Source organism: Haliaeetus leucocephalus, unplaced genomic scaffold (assembly GCF_000737465.1).
Source record: "Haliaeetus leucocephalus isolate CR32 unplaced genomic scaffold, Haliaeetus_leucocephalus-4.0 Scaffold678, whole genome shotgun sequence".
In the NCBI taxonomy this organism is placed as follows: domain Eukaryota; kingdom Metazoa; phylum Chordata; class Aves; order Accipitriformes; family Accipitridae; genus Haliaeetus; species Haliaeetus leucocephalus.
The window spans coordinates 6,188,973-6,209,085 of NW_010973114.1; the positions used below are offsets into that span (position 1 = coordinate 6,188,973).

At 45.9% G+C, this 20,113-nt stretch overlaps 2 protein-coding genes across 2 annotated transcripts in view; one reads left to right on the forward strand and one right to left on the reverse strand.

The window, feature by feature from the left end:
* DACT1 (dishevelled-binding antagonist of beta-catenin 1) overlaps positions 1-8,203 on the forward strand; it is a 15,148-nt gene extending 6,945 nt beyond the window's left edge. The window contains exons 4-6 of the mRNA XM_010579871.1: positions 1,963-2,095; positions 3,629-3,784; positions 6,157-8,203. Of these exons, the coding sequence (XP_010578173.1) occupies positions 1,963-2,095; positions 3,629-3,784; positions 6,157-8,015 (2,148 nt within the window). The 3' untranslated portion in view covers positions 8,016-8,203. The remainder of the gene's footprint in view (positions 1-1,962; positions 2,096-3,628; positions 3,785-6,156) is intronic.
* A 378-nt stretch (positions 8,204-8,581) lies between these two features.
* The window catches only part of LOC104839536 (potassium channel subfamily K member 16-like), a 175,306-nt gene continuing 163,774 nt past the window's right edge, over positions 8,582-20,113 (reverse strand). The window contains exon 6 of the mRNA XM_010579872.1: positions 8,582-8,661. Coding sequence (XP_010578174.1) covers positions 8,582-8,661 — 80 coding nt within the window. The remainder of the gene's footprint in view (positions 8,662-20,113) is intronic.

Genomic DNA, 20,113 nt, shown 5'->3' on the forward strand with positions numbered 1-20,113 from the left:
GGAGGGGGGGGCACCCCCGGGGGGGGGGGTTTAAAGCACGGAGAGGTGACAAATCGGTGAACGGCCGGGTTTTAGCTGGTGGTTGCGGAGTTTCCCTTCGGTTTCCAGAGCCGGGCCGGCCGGTTGACTTCCATTCAAGGCAAGAGAGGCGCCGCCGTTGCCTTGAATGGAAGTTGGGAGCGAGCTGCCCGGGTCGCAACCCCGGGAGGAGGTAACGGGCGGGATCGGGCCCCTTAAAAAAGAAGGGATGCTTTTGTCGAAGGACGGGCTTTGGCGCTGGTGTGGGAAGAGACGGAGGGCGGCATGAAGCGGCAGATCGTTTTTCAATGAAAATAGCGTACAGCTGTGCCTGGCGGTCTTTGTGCACGGCTCAGCATTTGCTTTCACCCAGGGAGAAGTTGGATTGCGTGATTTATTTGCCTGATTTCTCCTTTTCCCCAGCCCCCCCCCTCCCCCCCCCCCCTTTTTTCTTGTTAGCCTTTGCCTTAGTTCATTTAAGCTTATTTCCTCCTTTAAAAGATAGAAATAAATAATTTTTCTGCTCAGAAGGGGCTGGCTGCCAAAGAGCCGTAGTGAAGGACCAGGGAATCATTACTCAAAAAAAAACCCCAACAAAAAAAACCCAAACCCCAACCCCAAAACCAGGGGGATTTGTGGTAGCACTTTAATTTGTGCACTTGACATTGCAGATTGGAGCCAGATGCGGTGCTCGCTGGGGGAGGGGGACGCTGGTGGCATTAGGTGGCGCAGTGAGTTACCCCTGGAACCCATCACCTCTGCCAGCCGGGCTTCCTTCCTTCCAGCCAGCTCCCGGCTCCCCGTCAGAAATGTAGGAGAAGACCTGGGATCGTCCCTTTAGCTTCTCCAAGGATGGTGTTCAATGCCAGCACAGCGTCTTCAAACGGCCTCGCTAATACTATTGGCGTTTGGTTTCCCTTTGCCTGAGGGCTGGCCCACCCCAGGGGAAAGGTTGTCCTGGATTTAACGGGCTTAGAACTAGTCCAGTTATGAGCATCAAAACTCTTTGCGATGAGCGTATCAGAGCACTGCTGGGCACAGATCAAATGATGCACTTAAAAAAAAAAAAGAGATAAACCTTCCTCCTGCCCCCCCCCCGCCTTCCCCGTAGCCAGAACAATTAAAGGGTATGCAGCTGAACAGATGATGGATAAGCAACATTATAATACACACAGGGAAACTGATTGCGTTGACCGTGGGTTAATGAGTGCCTTACAAAATCATTTCTTATTGCTTATTTTATGCCATCAAATTACCTTCATAAATAGCCTTAAAATTCATCTCACAGCAATTTTATACAATTATAATGGGAGAAGAGGAAGAATTACTCTTCCTTCCTGCTGCACTGCAAAACTAATAAAAGGGCTGTGATCCCAGCCCTGGGAATCTTGCTGTCTGTGTGGTAGACTATAAGCTCATAACGTGCAGCAGAACAAGGTGGTTGCCATACTGCAGGCACTTGTTGGCTGAGCTGTTTCTTCCCATTGTGTGAAGAGATTTGGTCTCTGACTAACGTCACTGTGGTGGTGAATGTCCCCTGTTACGCTGGCAAAGCTGTGCTTTCACTGAAGTAGCCCATTTCATGTGCACAGGTCTGGTTTGACCATATCATACAGTACAGCTTTGTTGTTACAGCTGTGGTCCTGCAAAGGAGCACACACTTTGCCAACATACCGTGTTGGTCTTCCTAAATTGTGGAGCGTGCTTTTTATGTAGAACTGGCTGGAAGGGGCTGGAATGAAGTGCCTGCATAATTCCTGCCAGTTAAGTATTTATCCAGAGTGTCTATCTAGTATTTCAGGGCTTTGTTCTGTTCTGGTTTTTTTATAAAAGAGTATCGACAAGGTCTTTCCACGATGCTCAGATGGAGAAGACTGATTGTCTTTGGAGCCCCTTCATGTCTGCCTCACTGAAGGAGCTGATGTTTGTCTTCTTGTTATCCAGAACTGCTTGAGGAGGAGGGACGCCGGCCTACTAAATCAGTTACAAGAGCTAGATAAGCAAATAAGTGATCTCCGCCTGGACGTGGAAAAAACGACAGATGAACACCTTGAGACAGACAGTCGTCCAAGTTCAGGTAAGGCCAATATTCAGCAAAATGGAGCCTCCCTTGGTACCTGGAATTAAACTCAATACCTACTAGCAAAGTTCACCTACCACTGGAAACGTTGCTGTTTATAGACAACATATTCAGAGAAGCATTTCAAGCTTAATTAGGTTTTTAGTGTTTGGGGCATTTTATTTTTTTTCCAAGGCCACCCACCAATTAGTTCAAAAAAGTTCTAATTCTGCTGCATATTAGGAAGGAGGCTGCAGGAAAAATGGTGAAAGGAAGCACCACCAGCAGGAGAAACATGTCAAAATTGATCTTACAGCCAGAAGGGAACACTGAATCAAACAGTTTGATCCCCCATATATTGAATTTCATCCCATTCTAACTGTGTTGAAGCCAGTAAGTGGTATTTAACTATGGGGAACCTTTCCTAGAGGCATCTTGACTTGTTCTGAAGACACTAAAAAGTGAAGAATCCACCAACTCGCAATTGTTAAAACTATTGCTAATTTCTGATCTGAATTTGACTTGTTCCATCACTGATTTTTTTATACCCCTTTCTCCCATAGACTAAGGTCTTTTCTAGTACCCAGCTTTTTCTCCTCTTGGAGGTGCTATAGAGTATAATTCCTGACTCTTTTTGATGAGCTAAACAGGTCAAGTTCATTAAGTCATTTGTTTTAAGGCATTTTTCCAAGCTCTTAAATAGCTTTGTGGCCTCTCTCCAATTTTTTAGCTTTGTTTTAAGCGTGCTGGAGTCGAGGACTAGGCATACCGTTCCAATGTCTTTCTTACCAGTGCTGTATAGACTGCTGAAGTCATTTCCCTACTGCTATTCATTAGTCTCATTGTACGTCCAACAATCTCATTAGCTTTTTTTGCCATATCATTAAGCTTGATTGAGCTGCTTTTCCATGCTGACTAAGTCCTTTTCAGGATTATTGTTTTCCAGGGTACATCCCCATTCTGTAGACATGCCCTGCATTCCTTTTTCCTAAAGTTAAATCTTGATTATGGTATGTCATATTTTTCTTGAGTAGACCCAGTTTACCAAGAAATAAAATTTTCTGTGTCTGCACATTATTTACCATTTTCCTTCTTTCATGTCATCCACTGTTTATCTCCAGAACTTTGATGAAAATAATGGATAGCATTGGGCCCAGCACTTGGTAAAAATTTTGTAGTCCAGCAGTGGCTGGAGAGCTTGTCTTGGAAGCATAACACACTATTAAATGAATGGGGTGTCAAACACAGCCTGGATCTTTCTTGCTAAAAGGTGGAAACCCATGTAAAGGTTAAAAAAAAAGTTCCAATTTGCATATGCTAAGTAAAGTTCTGCTTTTTTACTTTTAAGTGCTTTACTTTTAAACGGAATCCTTCATAGCAATGAGGATATTACTAAATTGTGCACTGTTTTTTGGGTGACTGAATGAAGTCCCATAACTAATTGCAATAGAGTAAGCCAACATAAACACGAGCTTGACTGCCTTTCTAGGGACACAAATGGTAACTTTGTGTAGACATAACTAATATAAATCCAAACTCTTATTTTTATAGGGTTTTATGAGCTGAGTGATGGAGCTTCTGGATCGCTCTCCAATTCATCTAACTCTGTCTTCAGTGAGTGTTTATCCAGTTGCCATTCTAGCACTTGCTTTTGCAGCCCTTTGGAGGCAACACTGAATATCTCAGATGGACGCCCTAAATCTGCAGGTATAGTAAAAGCAGGTCGAATACATCATACTCCAGGAGGTGGCTTTGGCTTTGGAAATACTGCCTCAGGAGTATCTGGGTTGGATTAACCCTTCTTCCTTTCATTTGATGTATTGTGCTCTGAAAAGATTCCAGTGCCTGTCATGTACATGGGTCATGAGGCAGGACCGTTTGCCCTCCACTAGTCCAGCCTTACATGTGAATATGCCACTCTAAAGACATGAAAATAACATGTGAAAATATGACAGCTGCTCTACCCAGTAGAGGGCAGTGGTACCTATACACATAAAACACATTAGTCACCTAATTTCTCTTGCTTTCCTTTAGAAAAGCATTTTTACTAAGTAGCAATAATGAAAGATACCTCAGCAGCCACGTCCTCGTTAAAGTGACAGAGCAAGGAGCTAGCTACAGGTTTTAGGAGGTCAGGGTGCATGGCAGTCTATTTGTACCAGTCATTTTGTCAGTTCGGATGGTCCTTAACCCCTGGGTGACCATGCTGAGGTGTGTCCTGCGTTTATATAGTATAGACAAATAGACATCGTGAACAGGGAGAAAGTATTTTGTCTCTTTGGCAGAGAGCTGTTGACTTTCCTTGGACATTAGGCTGAAGATGCAAGCCTTAATGTGTGGGATGGTTAAATAAGGAAGGCCTCCTTTGTTGTCCAGAAAGGACACTTCAGTAGGACTTTTGTGATCAAGCGTTATTGCTCATTCAATATATACTCATTCAGAAGCCTTAGTTCATTCTGGGTTGTGGAGGATGCTTCTAACCATAGTATTTCCAGTTTCCATTCTGCTCCTTAAGGTTAATTTACAGTGATTTTTTTGTGAATCGAGGACAAAATAATTCAAGTTCTTCTAACTCTAAAGTGGGAAAATACAGCCTGGGATACATTCATTCTGAGATGCTGAGAAGTCCTCTAAGTTATCCTTCCAGCAGCTTGAGGTAATTTAGTGCTCCCTGCTGTAAGCTATATGTGATCTTCATCGGCCATACATAAACAGAAAAGTATACACAAGGATTTCCAGCAGATTGCATTGCTGTTTTTTTCTGTATACATCACAAAACCCTAAAACTCTCATTAATCATACCGTCTCACTTTTAGAGATGAAATTTCACAAACTGGCATGTTTCAAGGAAGTCTATTTGGCAACATTTCCTGACTCTGACAAAGAATTTAGGAAATGTGGGAAAACTGTGAGGTGATCTGGAGGAAGTTCCTGCCCCTAACTTCCCAGTGCTTCCTCTCCTGCCCACACAGGAACATCATCTCTATCAGCGAATTTTATCAAAGTCTGTGAGACCTCTTTTGAAATAAGCCTTAGATAAGTGATGAGCACTGAGTGCTCAAATTTGAGTACCCTGGTTGAAGTTTCTAGCCCAAGGGTAGAAAACAGGACTGACAGTGACCTGGAAGGATCATTTAGATTGTACCCCTACTCAAGAAGACAAGGGCAACATAAGCTTAAGAAAATAATAATAATCTTAGGTGCTTGGATTGAAGACCTGCTCCTAAGGTCGCTTACCTCCTAAATAAGTGCCTTAGCTATTAAATCTGACTCATGCATCTTGAAACGCACTGGATTTCTCTTACAGAACTCTCTTTGCAGAGCCAAGGCTAGGATGTCAGCTGGATTGACCTGCACTCCTTGTACTTGTGTGGAAAGATGAGCCTGTTTCCCATTCTTTAACCCTTTATTGCTCAAAAAGAGCATATGTTATTATTATTAGCATTATTATAAAATAATTATGATAATAATAGTAGTAATTATAATAATAATAATAATAACAATAATAAAATTAAATCTGGATTTTTTTCTGACCCAAGATAGGCTTGAAAAAATCTGGAAGTGAAATTTGTCAATAAGCTAAAAGAATTAATTGGTCTCTCATCTAGATTTTTTATGTTTCTCTTTGGATTTAGCAAAACAAAATATAAAATTCATACATGCTGAGGCCTGCAGTGAGCTTTACAGGTGACTGTGTAACATATAAACATTACAGACCTTTACAGACTTCTGGGTGGCTTGGATGTAAATTAGGAAGCTCTTAGCAATCTAGGCACAGGTTTGAAACCAATGTAAATGTTGTCATTAGGGCTGTGATTTTTATTTTTCTAACCGTGTGGTCACATTGGGGGAAATCCTACATAAATGCAGGTACAAAGAGACCCACAGAAGAATAGTGCTGCTTTTGTATCGCTTGAATGGCATCCCTGGTTGCGAGGTTTCTACTGTTTGAACAGTGCTGCTATAGTATAAACATTGCATCGTATGTGTAGATGGGACCGGAGTCCTTGATGGCACATGAAAAACGTAGCAGAACTGTCCCTGGCAGGCTCTCTAAACTCTTCTAAAATGCCTTTCAGATCTCATAGGCTGGATGGACTATAATAAGGAAGGCCAGCATGAGGACCAGACCGCAGGCTCTGTCTGTCGCTCTTTGTCCACACCGCACTCAAATTCCCTCGATGTCGTTGCAGATGTACATCCCAAGTACCAGTGCGATCTGGTGTCTAAAAACGGGAATGACGTCTACCGGTACCCCAGCCCACTCCATGCGGTAGCTGTGCAGAGTCCCATGTTTCTTCTCCCCGTGACTGAAAACCCCCAGCGAGAAGAGGAGAGGCTCGCTTGCGATATTAGCGACGTTTGTGCCGGATCGGAAACGGACTCGGGAAAACCCGCCAACGCCTTTCTGCCGCAAGGCTCCTGGCCGGCGCCATGCCCTTCCACCAGCAAGAGGATAGACGGTTACATCTTAAGCCTGGTTCAGAAAAAGACTCACGCGGTAAGGACTAACAAACCCAGGACGAGTCTCAACGCCGATCCCACCAAAGGGATCTTGAGGCATGGAAGCATGTGCGTCAGGCAGCCCGCAGGGGTGGTGGCTCACGGTAATGTCATGAACCTGAAGAGTTCCAAGCAAGCGTCCTTGCCTTCTGGTGGGACCACCGCTCCGGACCACACAGCACCCTCCCCGTTAAAGCAGAGGCCGAGGGAGCCGGCTGGTGAGCAGATGGAGAGTAGGAAGGCACCTTTGCCGGCGGCTTTCCCGGCCGGTGCTTCAAGCGAACTTCAGAGCAAGCACCTGCAACGGGGCGTCAAACCGGCACCTCCGGAGCTCAACCGCAACGCAACGGCCGTGGCAGGGGACGTCCCCAAGGAGAATGGCCAGCTTTTTGCCACGTCTCCCAAAGAGAGCCCAGGGAAGCCCGTGGTGCTGCAGCCGGAGAACAGGGTCAGCCAGCCTCCCAAAAAAATCCTGCTGAAGAGCGGCTTGCAGCCGGCTCGCTCCTCGTCGCCCGCTGTCGAGGAGAGGCCCGCGCTGGATTTCAAAAGCGAGGGCTCCTCCTCCCAGAGCCTGGATGATGGGTTGCTGGTGAACGCCCAGTACATACCGGCCCAGCAGCAAAGCGTGAAGCTTCACAAAGGCACCCGAAATGTCAAGATTTTGAAAAGCTCCGTGGTGAAACACAGGCCCCACCTTGCCAACGGGCTGGAAAACGGTTCGCAGACCTTGCGGGAGAAAACCAAGCCGGTCGGCAAGAAGTGCCGCTTTCCTGATGAGTTGGATACAAATAAGAAACTGAAAAAACCCTCCTCGCGGGGGAAGAGAGGCAGCGGCTTGCAGCCAGAGTCGGGCCTCCAGAGTCGGCAGGCTGGCCTCCACAGATCCGCCATCCGATCCCATGGCCATGGCCGAGAGGTTGTGGTGGCCAAGCCTAAACACAAGCGGGCCGACTACCGCCGGTGGAAGTCCTCGGCGGAGATTTCCTACGAGGAGGCCCTACGGAGGGCGAGGAGGAACCGGCGGGAAGGCGTGGGGGTCTACTCGCAAGTCCCCCTGCCCTACGTCAGCCCGTACGCCTACGTGGCCAGCGACTCGGAGTACTCGGCGGAGTGCGAGTCCTTGTTCCACTCCACCGTGGTGGACACGAGCGAGGACGAGCAGAGCAACTACACGACGAACTGCTTTGGAGACAGCGAGTCGAGCCTGAGCGAGGTGGAGTTCGTAGGGGAGAGCACGACCACCAGCGACTCTGATGAGAGCGGGGGCCTTATTTGGTCTCAGTTTGTCCAGACGCTCCCCATCCAAACGGTCGCGGCGCCGGAGCTGCATGAAAATGCGGCAAAGGCCTTTGTCAAAATCAAAGCCTCCCATAATCTCAAGAAGAAAATTCTCCGCTTTCGGTCGGGCTCCCTGAAGCTCATGACGACCGTCTAGTGAGGTGACTTGGTGGAATGTATCTGCTTCTGCTTTCGGAAGCAAGGTGCTTTTGTGTATATATTTCCACAGATTTTTTTTTTTTATACAAATATTTAAAACTTAAGGTAAATTATGTCACTTGTCTTCAGAACTTGGGTGGATACTAGTGCCTTTTACGTGGAAATAAAAGACCATTATACTCATTTTTAAAAAAAAAACCATAACACTGCCATTTCAGTGGTGAACGGCCTCCAGTGCATGGTGTCAGAAGGCTTTGAAAAAAGGCTAATGTTTCTGGGAATGGATCTTCCTTGCCTAGTTTTTCCAGTTCTGGGTCTTATAGAGGATATCGACAGCTTAAGGTCATAGGTTTTTAGGGGGTAAGGGGGAGGGAGTGTGGGTGGTCTTCATGTTTTTGCTTGTCCCTTTCTACTGCTCCTGTTGCCACATCTTGAACTTCTTCCTCCTGGTAGTCTGGCCTGGTTTTTTTTCTTTTCTTGTTGATTCTCTTCTTGAAACTCACCCCTGTCATCCCCCAGCCTTCCCCCACCAGGAAAGGGCTCCTGTTCAATCTGTCTCCGAGGTTAAGTCGCCTTCTCTGGAGTGCACTCTGCTCCGATCTCCTGGGAGTCCCGCTGCGGATAGCGGTGATGTTCAGAGTAAACTGTTGGAGCAGCTGACCAAGGCTTAGTAACTTCAGTATATTGTGTAAAACTGCTTTAAAAAAAAAAAAAAAAAACCATATGCATGTCACGTGCATGAGTATCAGTAGTTTTAATATTCCTGTTGATGTCCAATTTACTGTACATCATCAATGGCTGTTTTTATATATATATCATTGTGTAAATTAATATAACACATCATATGCTGTAATAAACAGTCTGTTTTAATACTTTTTTAAAGTTTGTTACATTGGTGCAGACCCTGTCAATGGTTTTATATTGGTGTCGTCACCACTTACATGTCTCTGATGTGACCTGTTAACATTCTCTGCATTTAGCCATGCAGGAAACGGAGCATGCCTAAAATGTTTAAAATGTTGCTGTGGATGTGACTTGTGCTTTGAGGGAACTGGATTGTCATGGCTCCTCTTGATCTTCCCATAACTTGCATTTTTTAAGGGCAAGGTGGGATTTAGGAGCTCAGAGACATCTTCAGGTTGTTGCTTATGGGCAGCTCACGTTGCGGAGCAGGTGGACGTGTGATATTAATCCTCCTCTCTGTCAGGGTGCTTGCAGACTTTGGTTGGTACAACACGGGGGCAGATGGTAGGTTTCTGTAACCGAATAGATCTGTGTAACACGACAGGTGTCCCTCTGAAACGTCCAGTAAATGAATCCCCAAGAGCTGTGTGCTCTGGGAGCTGGGCTGGGTGGAGGAGAGGATAGGCTTGTGGTCCCTGGTGCCCTCTTTAGGTATGGTGGCTGACTGTATCACAACCCTGACAAGGTTATGGAAAGAAGTGACAATTGTGGCACCCACCGGTCTCCGTCTCAGTTTCTTTCTTCCCGTAGGACTGGAGGTGAGTCTGCCAGCAAAGGAGAAAGGAGCTAAGCGTAGACAGCACTGCTTCCCTTTGCAGCAACAGTTTTGAAGCTGCCTGGTGGGAAGGCTGGAGGTTTATGGCAGGCATGTCTGATGGAGCAGGCCCAGGGGTTGGGCTGGTTTCTGCAGGTTCATCTTCTGCTCTGGCATCTGTGAAGCAGTGGACATACAAGCGGTGTGGATGCTGTGACTGGTATGAATTTCAGGGACGTGCGTGCAGCCTGCCTGTTCCATAGCAAGATCTGCTGAGCAGACATCTTTGTGGTTGCTCTGTGTCCTTCCTGCTGTCACCTACCTGAAAGGCAGAGCAGTTTTTTTCTCAGGTTTCCTTGCATTGCAAATGCAGGAAGGAGAGATCCACCCAGAATTAAATGCCTCCGGGAGCAGCTTCTGAGACAGTGGTAATGCTTTTTCTAAGAGGCAGATTTTATTTTTTAATCTGCAGTGTAGTAAATCCCTACCTATAAAATGTCTCTCGTATTTTTTTTTCTTTTTTTTTTTAGTAGAGGAATGTCAGTTTCTGTAAGGGGTCTTGCAGTATGGTCACAAGGTTCTGGATTCAGTGACCCAGAAAGTCTTGGCACTTCCATCTCTCATGATACAGGAAAAGCTGTAACTCACCTTATCTGGTCATAACTCTCCCATTGCTTTACACATGGAAGAGCAGCTTGTGTATATATATATATATGTATGTATGTATAAAAATTTTATATATTGATACAGAATAATTCATCCAGAAAGTACTGGACAATGGCTGCCACTGCAGAGAGGGGAAGAGAAATAATGTTTGTTATTAAACATGGCATTACTAAGGCTAAGCAGCAGCTTAATGCATTCCCATTAATAACTGATGGGTGTTATATCAAACAAAGGGAATGTCAAGAAGCTTGTCAAAGCTAGTAGCTTCTTTCCTAGAGTACCTCTTAATCATGCCACATAATCTCTCTTTGAGCGAGAAAAACATGTGCAAATTCCTGCAAATCTCAAAGGTGAAGCGGAGTAGGAGAGAGGATCTTCAGATGTGCACTCTATGTCTCTCTGGCTGTAAAGGAGCCGCTGGTGAGAAGACAAACCAGTGGCTTTGGGATGATGAGTTTTTAATTGCAGTGCCATAGCAGATCATCTCATACCAGGTGAGAGAGACTGGTTTTCAAAAATGAGCTGCTGAATAGTTTCTTTTTAGATAATTGAGTAAAAAAAAAAAAGAAAATAACCACCTAAATATCGCTAAGACTGTATCAGCTGCAACCACTGTATTCTGCAGTAGTCTTGCTGAATAGCTCTATACCAGACGGGGAAATGGGCTGATGCTATCTCCATCTTAATTGCATCTGAGTCTTCTCAGTTTGGGGAATGAATTTTCCTTTTCATATACGATTTAGGTAAGCATTCAGAATCCTTTAAACAGAAATAGTTTTTTTCTCTCTATCCCCCTCCCCCCCTTTTTTTTTTCTAAATAAAAGATCTTATAGTGCTGGAAAAGTACTTGATATGGTCCCAATACACAGCACACATCCTGTTCTCTGGTTCTGATTTAGGAAACACATCTAAGTTAGTAAGTTTTTGCAATGTTAGGTTGAAAAACATCTGCTAATCTTGGAGACCAGTTAAATATCTGGCACTTCTTTAAGCTACCTGGCTTTCCAGCTCCACAGCCTTGAGTCCTTGCCAGTGTATTTTTCATAATGTTCACGTTTTAATTATCCCCAGTGTTTATGGTAGTCTTTGGAAGCTTGAAGCGGGAACATTTCTCTTCATTGCACTGGGGCCTATTTCAAGGTGGGGGCAGGTTGTGGCAGGGAGGTTTGGGATTAGCTACCCCTGTGCTCCATATATAACTGAATGCAGGGAAGTACAGAAGCATATGCTTAACATAAAGACCAAGAGCAGACCCCTTTAGCTGGATTTCTTGCGATTCAGGTTATATAGCGTCGCTGCACACCTCCCAAGTACCATCTCTTCCAGCGCAGGAATCGGCGTCACGCACGCTCTGGGGTGCTGTCGTCTGAAAGGCGTGAGAGTGTCAGTGGGCTGTCTGCCTTCCAGCAGGCTTTTTGGGTCTCTCTTCTGCTTCCTAACCCCAGCCACCAGCTGTGGGTCAGCGGATCACAAAGCAAGCTGTGTCTGGTGCGTGCGGGGTCGGAGAGAGGCCCTGGCGTTGTGCCTAGACTTCCCAACTGCGTGGGGGGCCTCTGTTGTGGACCTCACGCTTGTCATGAGAAACGCGATGTGCCGGTTTGGGTAGCTGGGTCTGAAGGAAGGTGGGAATGGAGAGTCCCATAAATGGAGTGGTCTGATCCTGTTTTGTCTGTATTTCCAAGAGAGGCTGAGAGAGGAGGTGTTCCAGTCTAATGCCTAGCTCGGTAAGTTGGACTGGGCTAAACGGAGTCCTCCGAGGGACTCTGCCTCATTTCTTCCAGTGCTCTTTAAATGATCAAGGCCACTATCAGCACTGCCGGTTGCCAAGGTGCTTTAACCATCTGGCCAAGTCCTGGAAGCGGGACTTGTCCCTTTACTGGGACAAGTGAGAAGCTCCAGTCGCCCAGGTCTGTTTTTGACCTTCCATAGCACAACTCCTGCTTGCAGAGAGCCTGTAGGTCCCAGCCCCTTGCAGCTTTCCCTGTCCTGGGGCTTCAGAGGGAATCTGTCCATCCCTTACCAGTTTTCTAGTTTTCTTCTGGCATGGGGTTCATCTTGGATAAGGACTGACAACAGATTCTCCTGTGCCTTCACTAATCCCAAATCTATCTGTTTGTTGGCTCACGGAAATGTCAGGCGCTCCTCAGGTGGCAGCCAGCAAAGCCATCCCTGAGGGACCTCCATCCCTTTCTGCCACAAAGGGCAGCAAAGGCTTTTATTAGCCGTGGTCGCCACTCGGCAGATGACTCGCCATGCCAGGCAGGGCTCTCCCTCAGCCTGTGATTTTTCTCACAGGAGAGAACAAGGACATGAACATTTTGAGGAAGCAGAAACAGCTAAAGACATTTTTAATAGCTAACTTCAGCATCTAGTATGTACCTTTGGAGTAGCCAACAATAATACATACAACTGAGCTGCTAGTACAAAAAACTGAACCATTCTCAATTCTTTGCAGTGTCCTGTGCACAGTGCAGAGAGGATACAGAGACTGCAAACCAATGGAGAGAATTCATAAACTCCAGGTCTATGTTTCAAACTTGCTTTTCTCCTTAATTTCTCTGAACCTCCAAGGAATTGTGTTGAGGCTCCTTGCATGGCATGATGTTTCTTTCTCTAACTAAACATTATAGGTGGAGCACAGTGGTGAGAAACAATTGCTCTGGGGTTTAAAAAAGTCCACAATGCTGGAATGAGGGGAGACATAAGGAAATGAGTGGGAGATCCATTTAAAAGGGATAATAGAAGGTGCTTTTTTTATGTAGCAGGGCATTTGCTGCCGGAGGAAATAGTGAGGCAGATACATTATCAGCAAGTTCAAAGGGGTCAGAGAAGGTAGGGAAGGATGTGTGCTCTACCATCCCCAGTCAATGACTGTGGATGCTAGGAAGAGTGTGAGGTGAATGGATTGCAAACAGTGGCCAGGCTTGCGTGCTCCCAGTAAAGATTGTCTTTTCCTGCAACTGCTGAAGCACCATTAGCTGGAGGAGATGCACTGTCCTGCTGGCCCAGCAGACCATTTCCTGTAGTCCTATGATCTTGGTGTAGCTGATGGGAGTTGTCTATGCAATTGGATTTCCTCACTATTTATTAGTCTTTTGTCCTCCCAACTGCTGCTGAAGACAAGTTTTGCATTGCTTTGCAAAGGACTTCACTTTGAATGCTTGGCTGATGGTGGCAAGCATTTATTCAAACTATGGACATGTGTTTCTGGTCACTCTTGTCCTATGGCAGAATAATTTCATCCACCCTTTCACACGGGCAGTCTGTGCTGAAGTCCTCTGTTATGGTGGGCATCGTTCCCCTGTAATGCAAACACCGTTATGGACATAGTCCATATACTAGCCTACTGTGGAAGTCACTGTTGGGCAGCAATTTTACATCCTACAGTTGCTTCTAAACTGTAGGAAAAGTGATGACCTCCAGACCAAATGAACCATCCTAGTGACAGAGTGCATCTACTGCACCCTGCCTTGGGACTTTGCTGTCCTTGGAGAATTTTTCTCTCCCTCTGACTGTGGCTACATTCAGGCTTTTGTTCGGAGCAACAGAGCAGTCTGGAAGCGAATCCCATGGTCGTCTCCACTTACTGCGTGTTGGTTTGGACAGCAGAGCAGTTTTAGTGAATGCTAGCTAGACGCCTTTGGAACGCTAACCCAGATGGTCCACTCCAGGGGCACAGCAAATGTGCTTCCACCTGGACAGGGACATGGGGGTCTGAACCAGTGATGGCTCTCTAGAATAGCTTCCAGTCAAAAAATGTGGCCAAGTTTGGTCCAAATGACTTTGGGGACCAGACTAAAGCTAGGCTGAAGTAAACACTTGAACTGCCTATATTGTACTTGGGGGGACCTTAGTTTGGATCTGCTCCTTCTGTGCTGAATGACTTGTTAATGTAAACAGAGTCTCTCAGTTAATGGCTTTTGTTTCCATGCTGTATTCCTTTAAGATCAATAAAGTATATTAACATTAATAACTTGATTTCACTGAGCCAAGCTCTGAAAAATCTGTCTTTTGTTCTTTTTAAGGGAGTTGGAGTTGGAAGTCCTGGGAACTAAGATTTTCATGACAATACCGAAGGAAAATCTATATGATTTGGACTCATGATGTAATGGCTTTGTAAGCAAATAAAGTGTTTTCTCCCAGAAAAGGTTCAGGACTTCTGTGGTCAAGGGCAGGAAGCTGGAAAATTTGCAACCTGTTGAAAAATATGTTCCCTGTGTCTCCTTGCACTCTGTGAGCCTCGTGTCTTCAGAAATGAGATTTTTATGAGGAGGAGGGGAAGCATGAGGTACAGGGAGGAGAAGGACCTAATCAATCTTAATCTCTGAAGTACTCATGCAGTAAGTGTTTAAGCATGTGATTAAAGCCCATTCTTACTCAGTGAAGCATTTCGGCGCATGCTTTGGGTACTTCGTGGCTGGAGTGAATTAAGCACATGCTCAGGAATGCTGGTGGATCAAGGTTGTTAAGCTTATGTTTGCAAGTGTCCTATGTCTGTTTGTACAAGCTGTCCCAGTGACTTCTCTTGGTTAATGTTGGAAGGACTCCCTGCTCTCCCTTAAGAGCCAGACCCCGTATGGTGAAATTTGATTCAAACTGTTAATCTGAACTCGGGAGAAGCAGTATCTATCTTCAGTCCGTGCTTTAAGCAGTAATAGAAGTGCTTATAAAGGAAGAGATGCATTTGTTATTTGTTGTATTTGAGGACACCGAGCTAAAAATGCTTCGAGATACATAACAGCTAATGTGCTTGTGCTCTGTATCAATAGCAGGACTTTGTGTAAGCCCTGGGAATGGCACTCTGGAAGAGACAGAATGACCCTTTCTACATTTGCTCCCTTCCCTTTGATGTCCAGGTGGGGAGAATGATGCAGGCAGGGAAGGTCAGGAGCAAACACCAAACCTATAGAGTCTGGAGCACCACCCATTCATGTGCCTGGCTAATCTTACTTGAATCCCAGTTTCAGGCAGTGGGATTAGCAAAACAGTGGGATCTCTGGGCTACCCAGAGCTGGAGAACAGAGCTAGGAAGCATAGAGAGGGTGACTTTGCCTGCCTTCAACGAAAGCTGCAGTTTGACTGAGCAAACAGTAGAGGCAAGGGAAGGGTTAAAAGTTTGTCTTCTCTTCCCAGACACATTATTTACAGTGGGTTAGTTTCCTTTTGGAAGGGCCCACTGTAAAAGGAGACTTTCACAGCGTTTCTGCAGGTTAGACCTATATCGCATTACAGTTTTCTTTCCTGGACTCTTGACTGACACGATTTCCTGAAGTTGTTCTTCTCTCGGGAAGGTGAACTCAGGAAAGAGTGGGAGTTTGCTAAAAATCCAGAGCCTTGGAAGGCAAAATCATGCTGATGGCCTTTTCTTTCTAGACGTAAGGTCAGTCCTCAATGCTGCGTCATGCTCTGTATCTCCCAGTGCAGGGCAAAGGCTGGGAAAGGAGTGGGAGAGGAAATCCATCAGGTTTGATAAGAGAACAGTCTGTAAATCCTGTTGGAGCAGCTTGCAAAGGCCATAGTACCAACCACAGGAGCAGCGCCTGACTGCGTCAAGCGAGCAGCCATCTCACGCGGTGGCCGATGAGGTCAATGGCAATGTTGGCCATTGACTTGGATGTCCTGATCTCTGCTATTGCCTAAGCCACTTTCATGCCTCCAGGCCACAGCAAGCATGTTCATCCTGGTAAGTGTTTCTTTTGCTGCTTTTTTCTTCTTCTTCATGAAATAAAGTGTGGCTTGGCATTAAAGCACAAGTGCTGAATGAAACTGAAGTTCTGGCTTGTTTCTCCTGTCAAACACCTCATGATGGTGTTTTCCTTAATGTTCAGTTGCTTGGAAGGTAGAGAAACTATTACCTTCTCATCTGCAACATATCCATTTTTTACAGGTGTCTTCCGAGTGGCTTGTATGGAACAACACACCGCTCTCTTCAACACTGTGCAGGACACCCTGAAGCAACCCTGTATCTGCACAATCCACAGCTACCACAAGATATTTTTCTGACAGGGATATCGTGACTGGGCAGTTTGGATCTGACTCATCCCACCTGAAGCCCATCACTGCTTAGGGTGAAGATGCTCCTGCAGGGCAGGGAGGAAGCATGCTCAGAAATGTTTATTATTACTGTTAAATGACAAGTTCCCTTTCTTTCCCCTCCCTTTCCCTGCCATGGAGATAGTGATCTCTGCTGTGGTCCCTGCTGCTCTCTTTTTCCTGTGTTGATCTAGGGTAAGACTTGCTGCCCTTGAAGGATGGGCTTAGCCCTGAGAGAGGCTTTTATTGCTGAGCCATTGACTTTTGATTCAGAGCATGTGTCTTCCCCGGGCCTGTTGCAGATGCACACTGTCACCCTGGGTAGGCTGCATGGCCTCATGTACACGGTAATGTGGGTGCTCTGAGCCTTCCTCCCTTCCCTTTTCTTTGCCACTACAGCGGGATAGTTTAACTTTCATCCTCTGTCCTGTCGACTCTCATCTGAAGTCATCCAGCTGTGGGGGTGGTCCTCATGACTTCAGAGCACAGCACTTACGTCTTTGGTCTAAGTAAACTTTGTGAATCCATTACAAAAATATGAAATAAGCAATAAATTTCATATTTGAAAAAAAAGGTGAGTGGTGAGTGGGTTTTCTTTCTGTCGTGCTTCCCCCATTCATTAACTTCTCAACACAAGCGTCATGATATGGACAGGAAACACAGCAAAAGAAGTGAAAATAATAAATCACCATCCTTACTGTATAGCAGAGAGTCAATGCTTTTGCATGGAGGAAGGAAACAAAAGGCTCTTTGTCCTGCCAAAGGATCCTCACTGATATTAATCTAAAAACCCAAATAATTTACTGACCTACAATTAGGAAGGGTAGCAAAATGGACAAATGGGAGCTGTGAAGCTGGGCAAAATGTTGCTGGTCCTTGTGCTAGAAACTGATTCCTCTGGCTGCTGGATCCACTCTTGTTCCTGTTGATTGATTCTGAGACCGTTTTCTTGGTGGTCAGGGCTACTTCCAGAAACCACTTACGGCGCACTGATGAAAAGGCCAATTTTATGAGTAAACATCCTAATAAGCAGGTCTTGACAGATGGTTTGTTGCTCAAGCCCCACATAACCCTACAGCTGGTGTCAGTGTCTCCCACAGATGTTCCCCAGGAGAACTTCCCCCCAGCGTGCTCAGGAGCTCTCAGCTTTCACAGCATGCCCAGCTGCATCCCAAGGAGGAGCCTCGGCGCTTGCTCGACACGTTGCAGGTATGTCTTTGGGGACAACACAGACTTCTGGAAACATGTTTCTCATAGCATAGATAAAATTAGGCTCCCAGTGGAGCCTATTGGTGGCTGAACACGGTGAGCAAAGGTGTCCGTGCACAGCAGCTGCTGCTGCTGCTGCTATCTCTTGGTCCATGAGCAGTGAGAAATGTCCAGTGTTACATGAAGCAGAACAAGAACCCTCTCATATACTTTAAGTATCCTTCAGTCTCTTTTGTTTTGGTATTGCCTCATCTCAATGTTTCCAAAATCTGTTCCCCCTATTTTCTAGCAAATCATAGGAAAAAAATGTCATTTAGGCAGTGATTTTTCCAAGTAAATCTCTTCCTTTTCCCTCATTTCCTTTGTCTGTGAGTCTGATGAACTGGTCTGAGCCCTGGGGTCAGCCCATTATGCTGTAGTCACTTGCAGTATCAGGCATGTAGTCCTCAGGCAGATCAAGTATTTCCATTAGAAGCTCATGGATAAATCGCAGAGATTTTACCTCATTCTCCTCCCTTGGGGATCTCATTGGACTGTAAGATAGTTTGTATCATCTGCCTTCCAGACCAGAAAATTTAGATTTGACTTGATTTGTATATCCCTGCAGTGTTCCTGGTGGGCTGTACACGATACACAGTTCTCTGACCCAAGAGCAGCTGAAACAGGACTGATGTGCAAAGGCTGCTGTTGAGAGGTAAGTGGCTGCAGCTGTCCTGTGAGGGTGTCTGCTAGGAATGGGTTTAAAAAGATGATACTGTTCTGGGAAGAAGTTTAGTTTTGATGAAATTAGGCTGAATTCCCTCCAAAGTGGAACAAAACACGACCAAGTAGAAATTCTGCAAAAGAGAATAGTGCACCAGCTTGCAGTGTGGGCTGTCTCAAGGGCCGATCTCTGGAGTGCTGAGCTCTCTACTGGGTTTCATGGGCTCTCCATCTACGGATGCTCTTGTGTTTCCTCCCTGAGATGGTCTAATACCTGGGACACCCCAAACTGAGAAGTGTGGGAGCAGCAAAATCCCCTCTTGCGAAGCAGCCTATTTTGGCAGCAGGCTGCCCCAGGGCCCTGGAAACCTGAACGGTGGAGGAACCAGATGGGTGACCAGGCAGGAAACTCAGCAGGTTTCTGATGTATGGAGCCCTGTGCGAGTTTCATGGGAACCTGGGCAAAATTGACTCACCTTGCTGAGATTTTGCTGAATTGGTGAATTCCTCTGAAATGCTGTTTTGCCTGAAACCTTCTGAGCAGGTGCAGTATCTTCAGCTATCTTTTGAAGACAGAGACAACGCGTTCCCCTGCGCTTTGCAGCATGGGTCTTCTGGGAGTCCAAGAAGCACTCATCTTTGCTATTGAGCCCTCTGTCAGCATTCACACTCTTGAAGTGGTGTCGAGGAGGGAGGATACAGGAACTTGGCAGTGACGAATGAAGGATGCTGGCAGGTTATTTTAATCCTTAGAAAATCATTGTGTTCTCCTCATTACGCTACACCTCATCCACCTACTCTGTCTTGTCCTATAGACTATAAATTCTCCATATTAAATTAATTCCCCAAGTTCTCTATTTGTTTTCACAGCCTCTAGCTGAGTTTCCTAGGTGCTACCCTAATATAAACAATAATAAAGACTGCTCTGTCCTGCTGCAAACCACTTCTGAGGATGTTCCCTCTAATTCTCTTCCTTGTTTAGCGTTGTATCATTAAAAGGCATGAGGTGGTTAATTGGAGGCTTACAGCTTTTGTGACTGATGCAAACCAGTGTGTGTGTAATTGCTTGCTGCAAACGCTCAGGTGAATGCTTTAAAAGAAAAGGGGGAGGACGCAGATGGCCACGAGCAGAAGGTTCCCTGCAAAAGGTCACAGGAAAAGGTTAGTGATAGGGTTGCCCGAAGCTGGGAAAAAGAACCTAATACTTGGACAACTGGTGAAGAGCCTGCGTAGACCACGGCTTTGTTCCCTAAAGGGGGCTGCCGCTTCGGCAGAGACTCTTACATCAAAGCTCTCATAACAAAACACAGCAGAGATCAGTATCACCCAGCCTGTGGCACTGGAGGGAAATGGATTGGTTGACAAGTCGGAGGCCCTTTCTGGGCAGATGGCTGGGTAGGAGTTACTGGCTGCTTGCAAAATCTCGGAAGGAGCCTTTAATCTGCGTGTGATACTGTATGTTTTAGCGAGCATCTAGATGTTTATCTCGGCTGCATTAGTCACCAGGAGAGTCTGCTCTCAACCTTTTCTCTTCCGTACCTTAGCTGCAGGCTTCTTCCCCCAGTTTTTGGAAAAGATGTGAGCTGAACGCTGTAGGATTCGTTGGGCTTTTTGTAATTTTGGCAGGGAAATAGAACAGGGACAGGTTTTCTTGGTAATACTTTGCAGAGCATTTTTAGCGCTGTGACTTTGTATGTGCTGTGATACACTTTCAGAGCCTTGCCCCGGGAACCAGTGGTCTGAAAAGTCTTACCGTGTTCCTAAACAAATAGCTGTCTTGAAGCCCATTAGAATAACAACTACAAAGCTGTGCTTCTCCCAACCTGATGTTAAACGCCTTGCAGTGCTGAAGGTAAACAGGATCAATCAGTCATCCTCCCAGGGACCGTCTAATGGCAGTCCATGAATCAGGCTTGGCTTTCGAGCCGACCAAACTGGGGTCTTGGTCTGCATGTGCAGGCTGAAGGGCGCAAGGCTGGGTCTGGCAG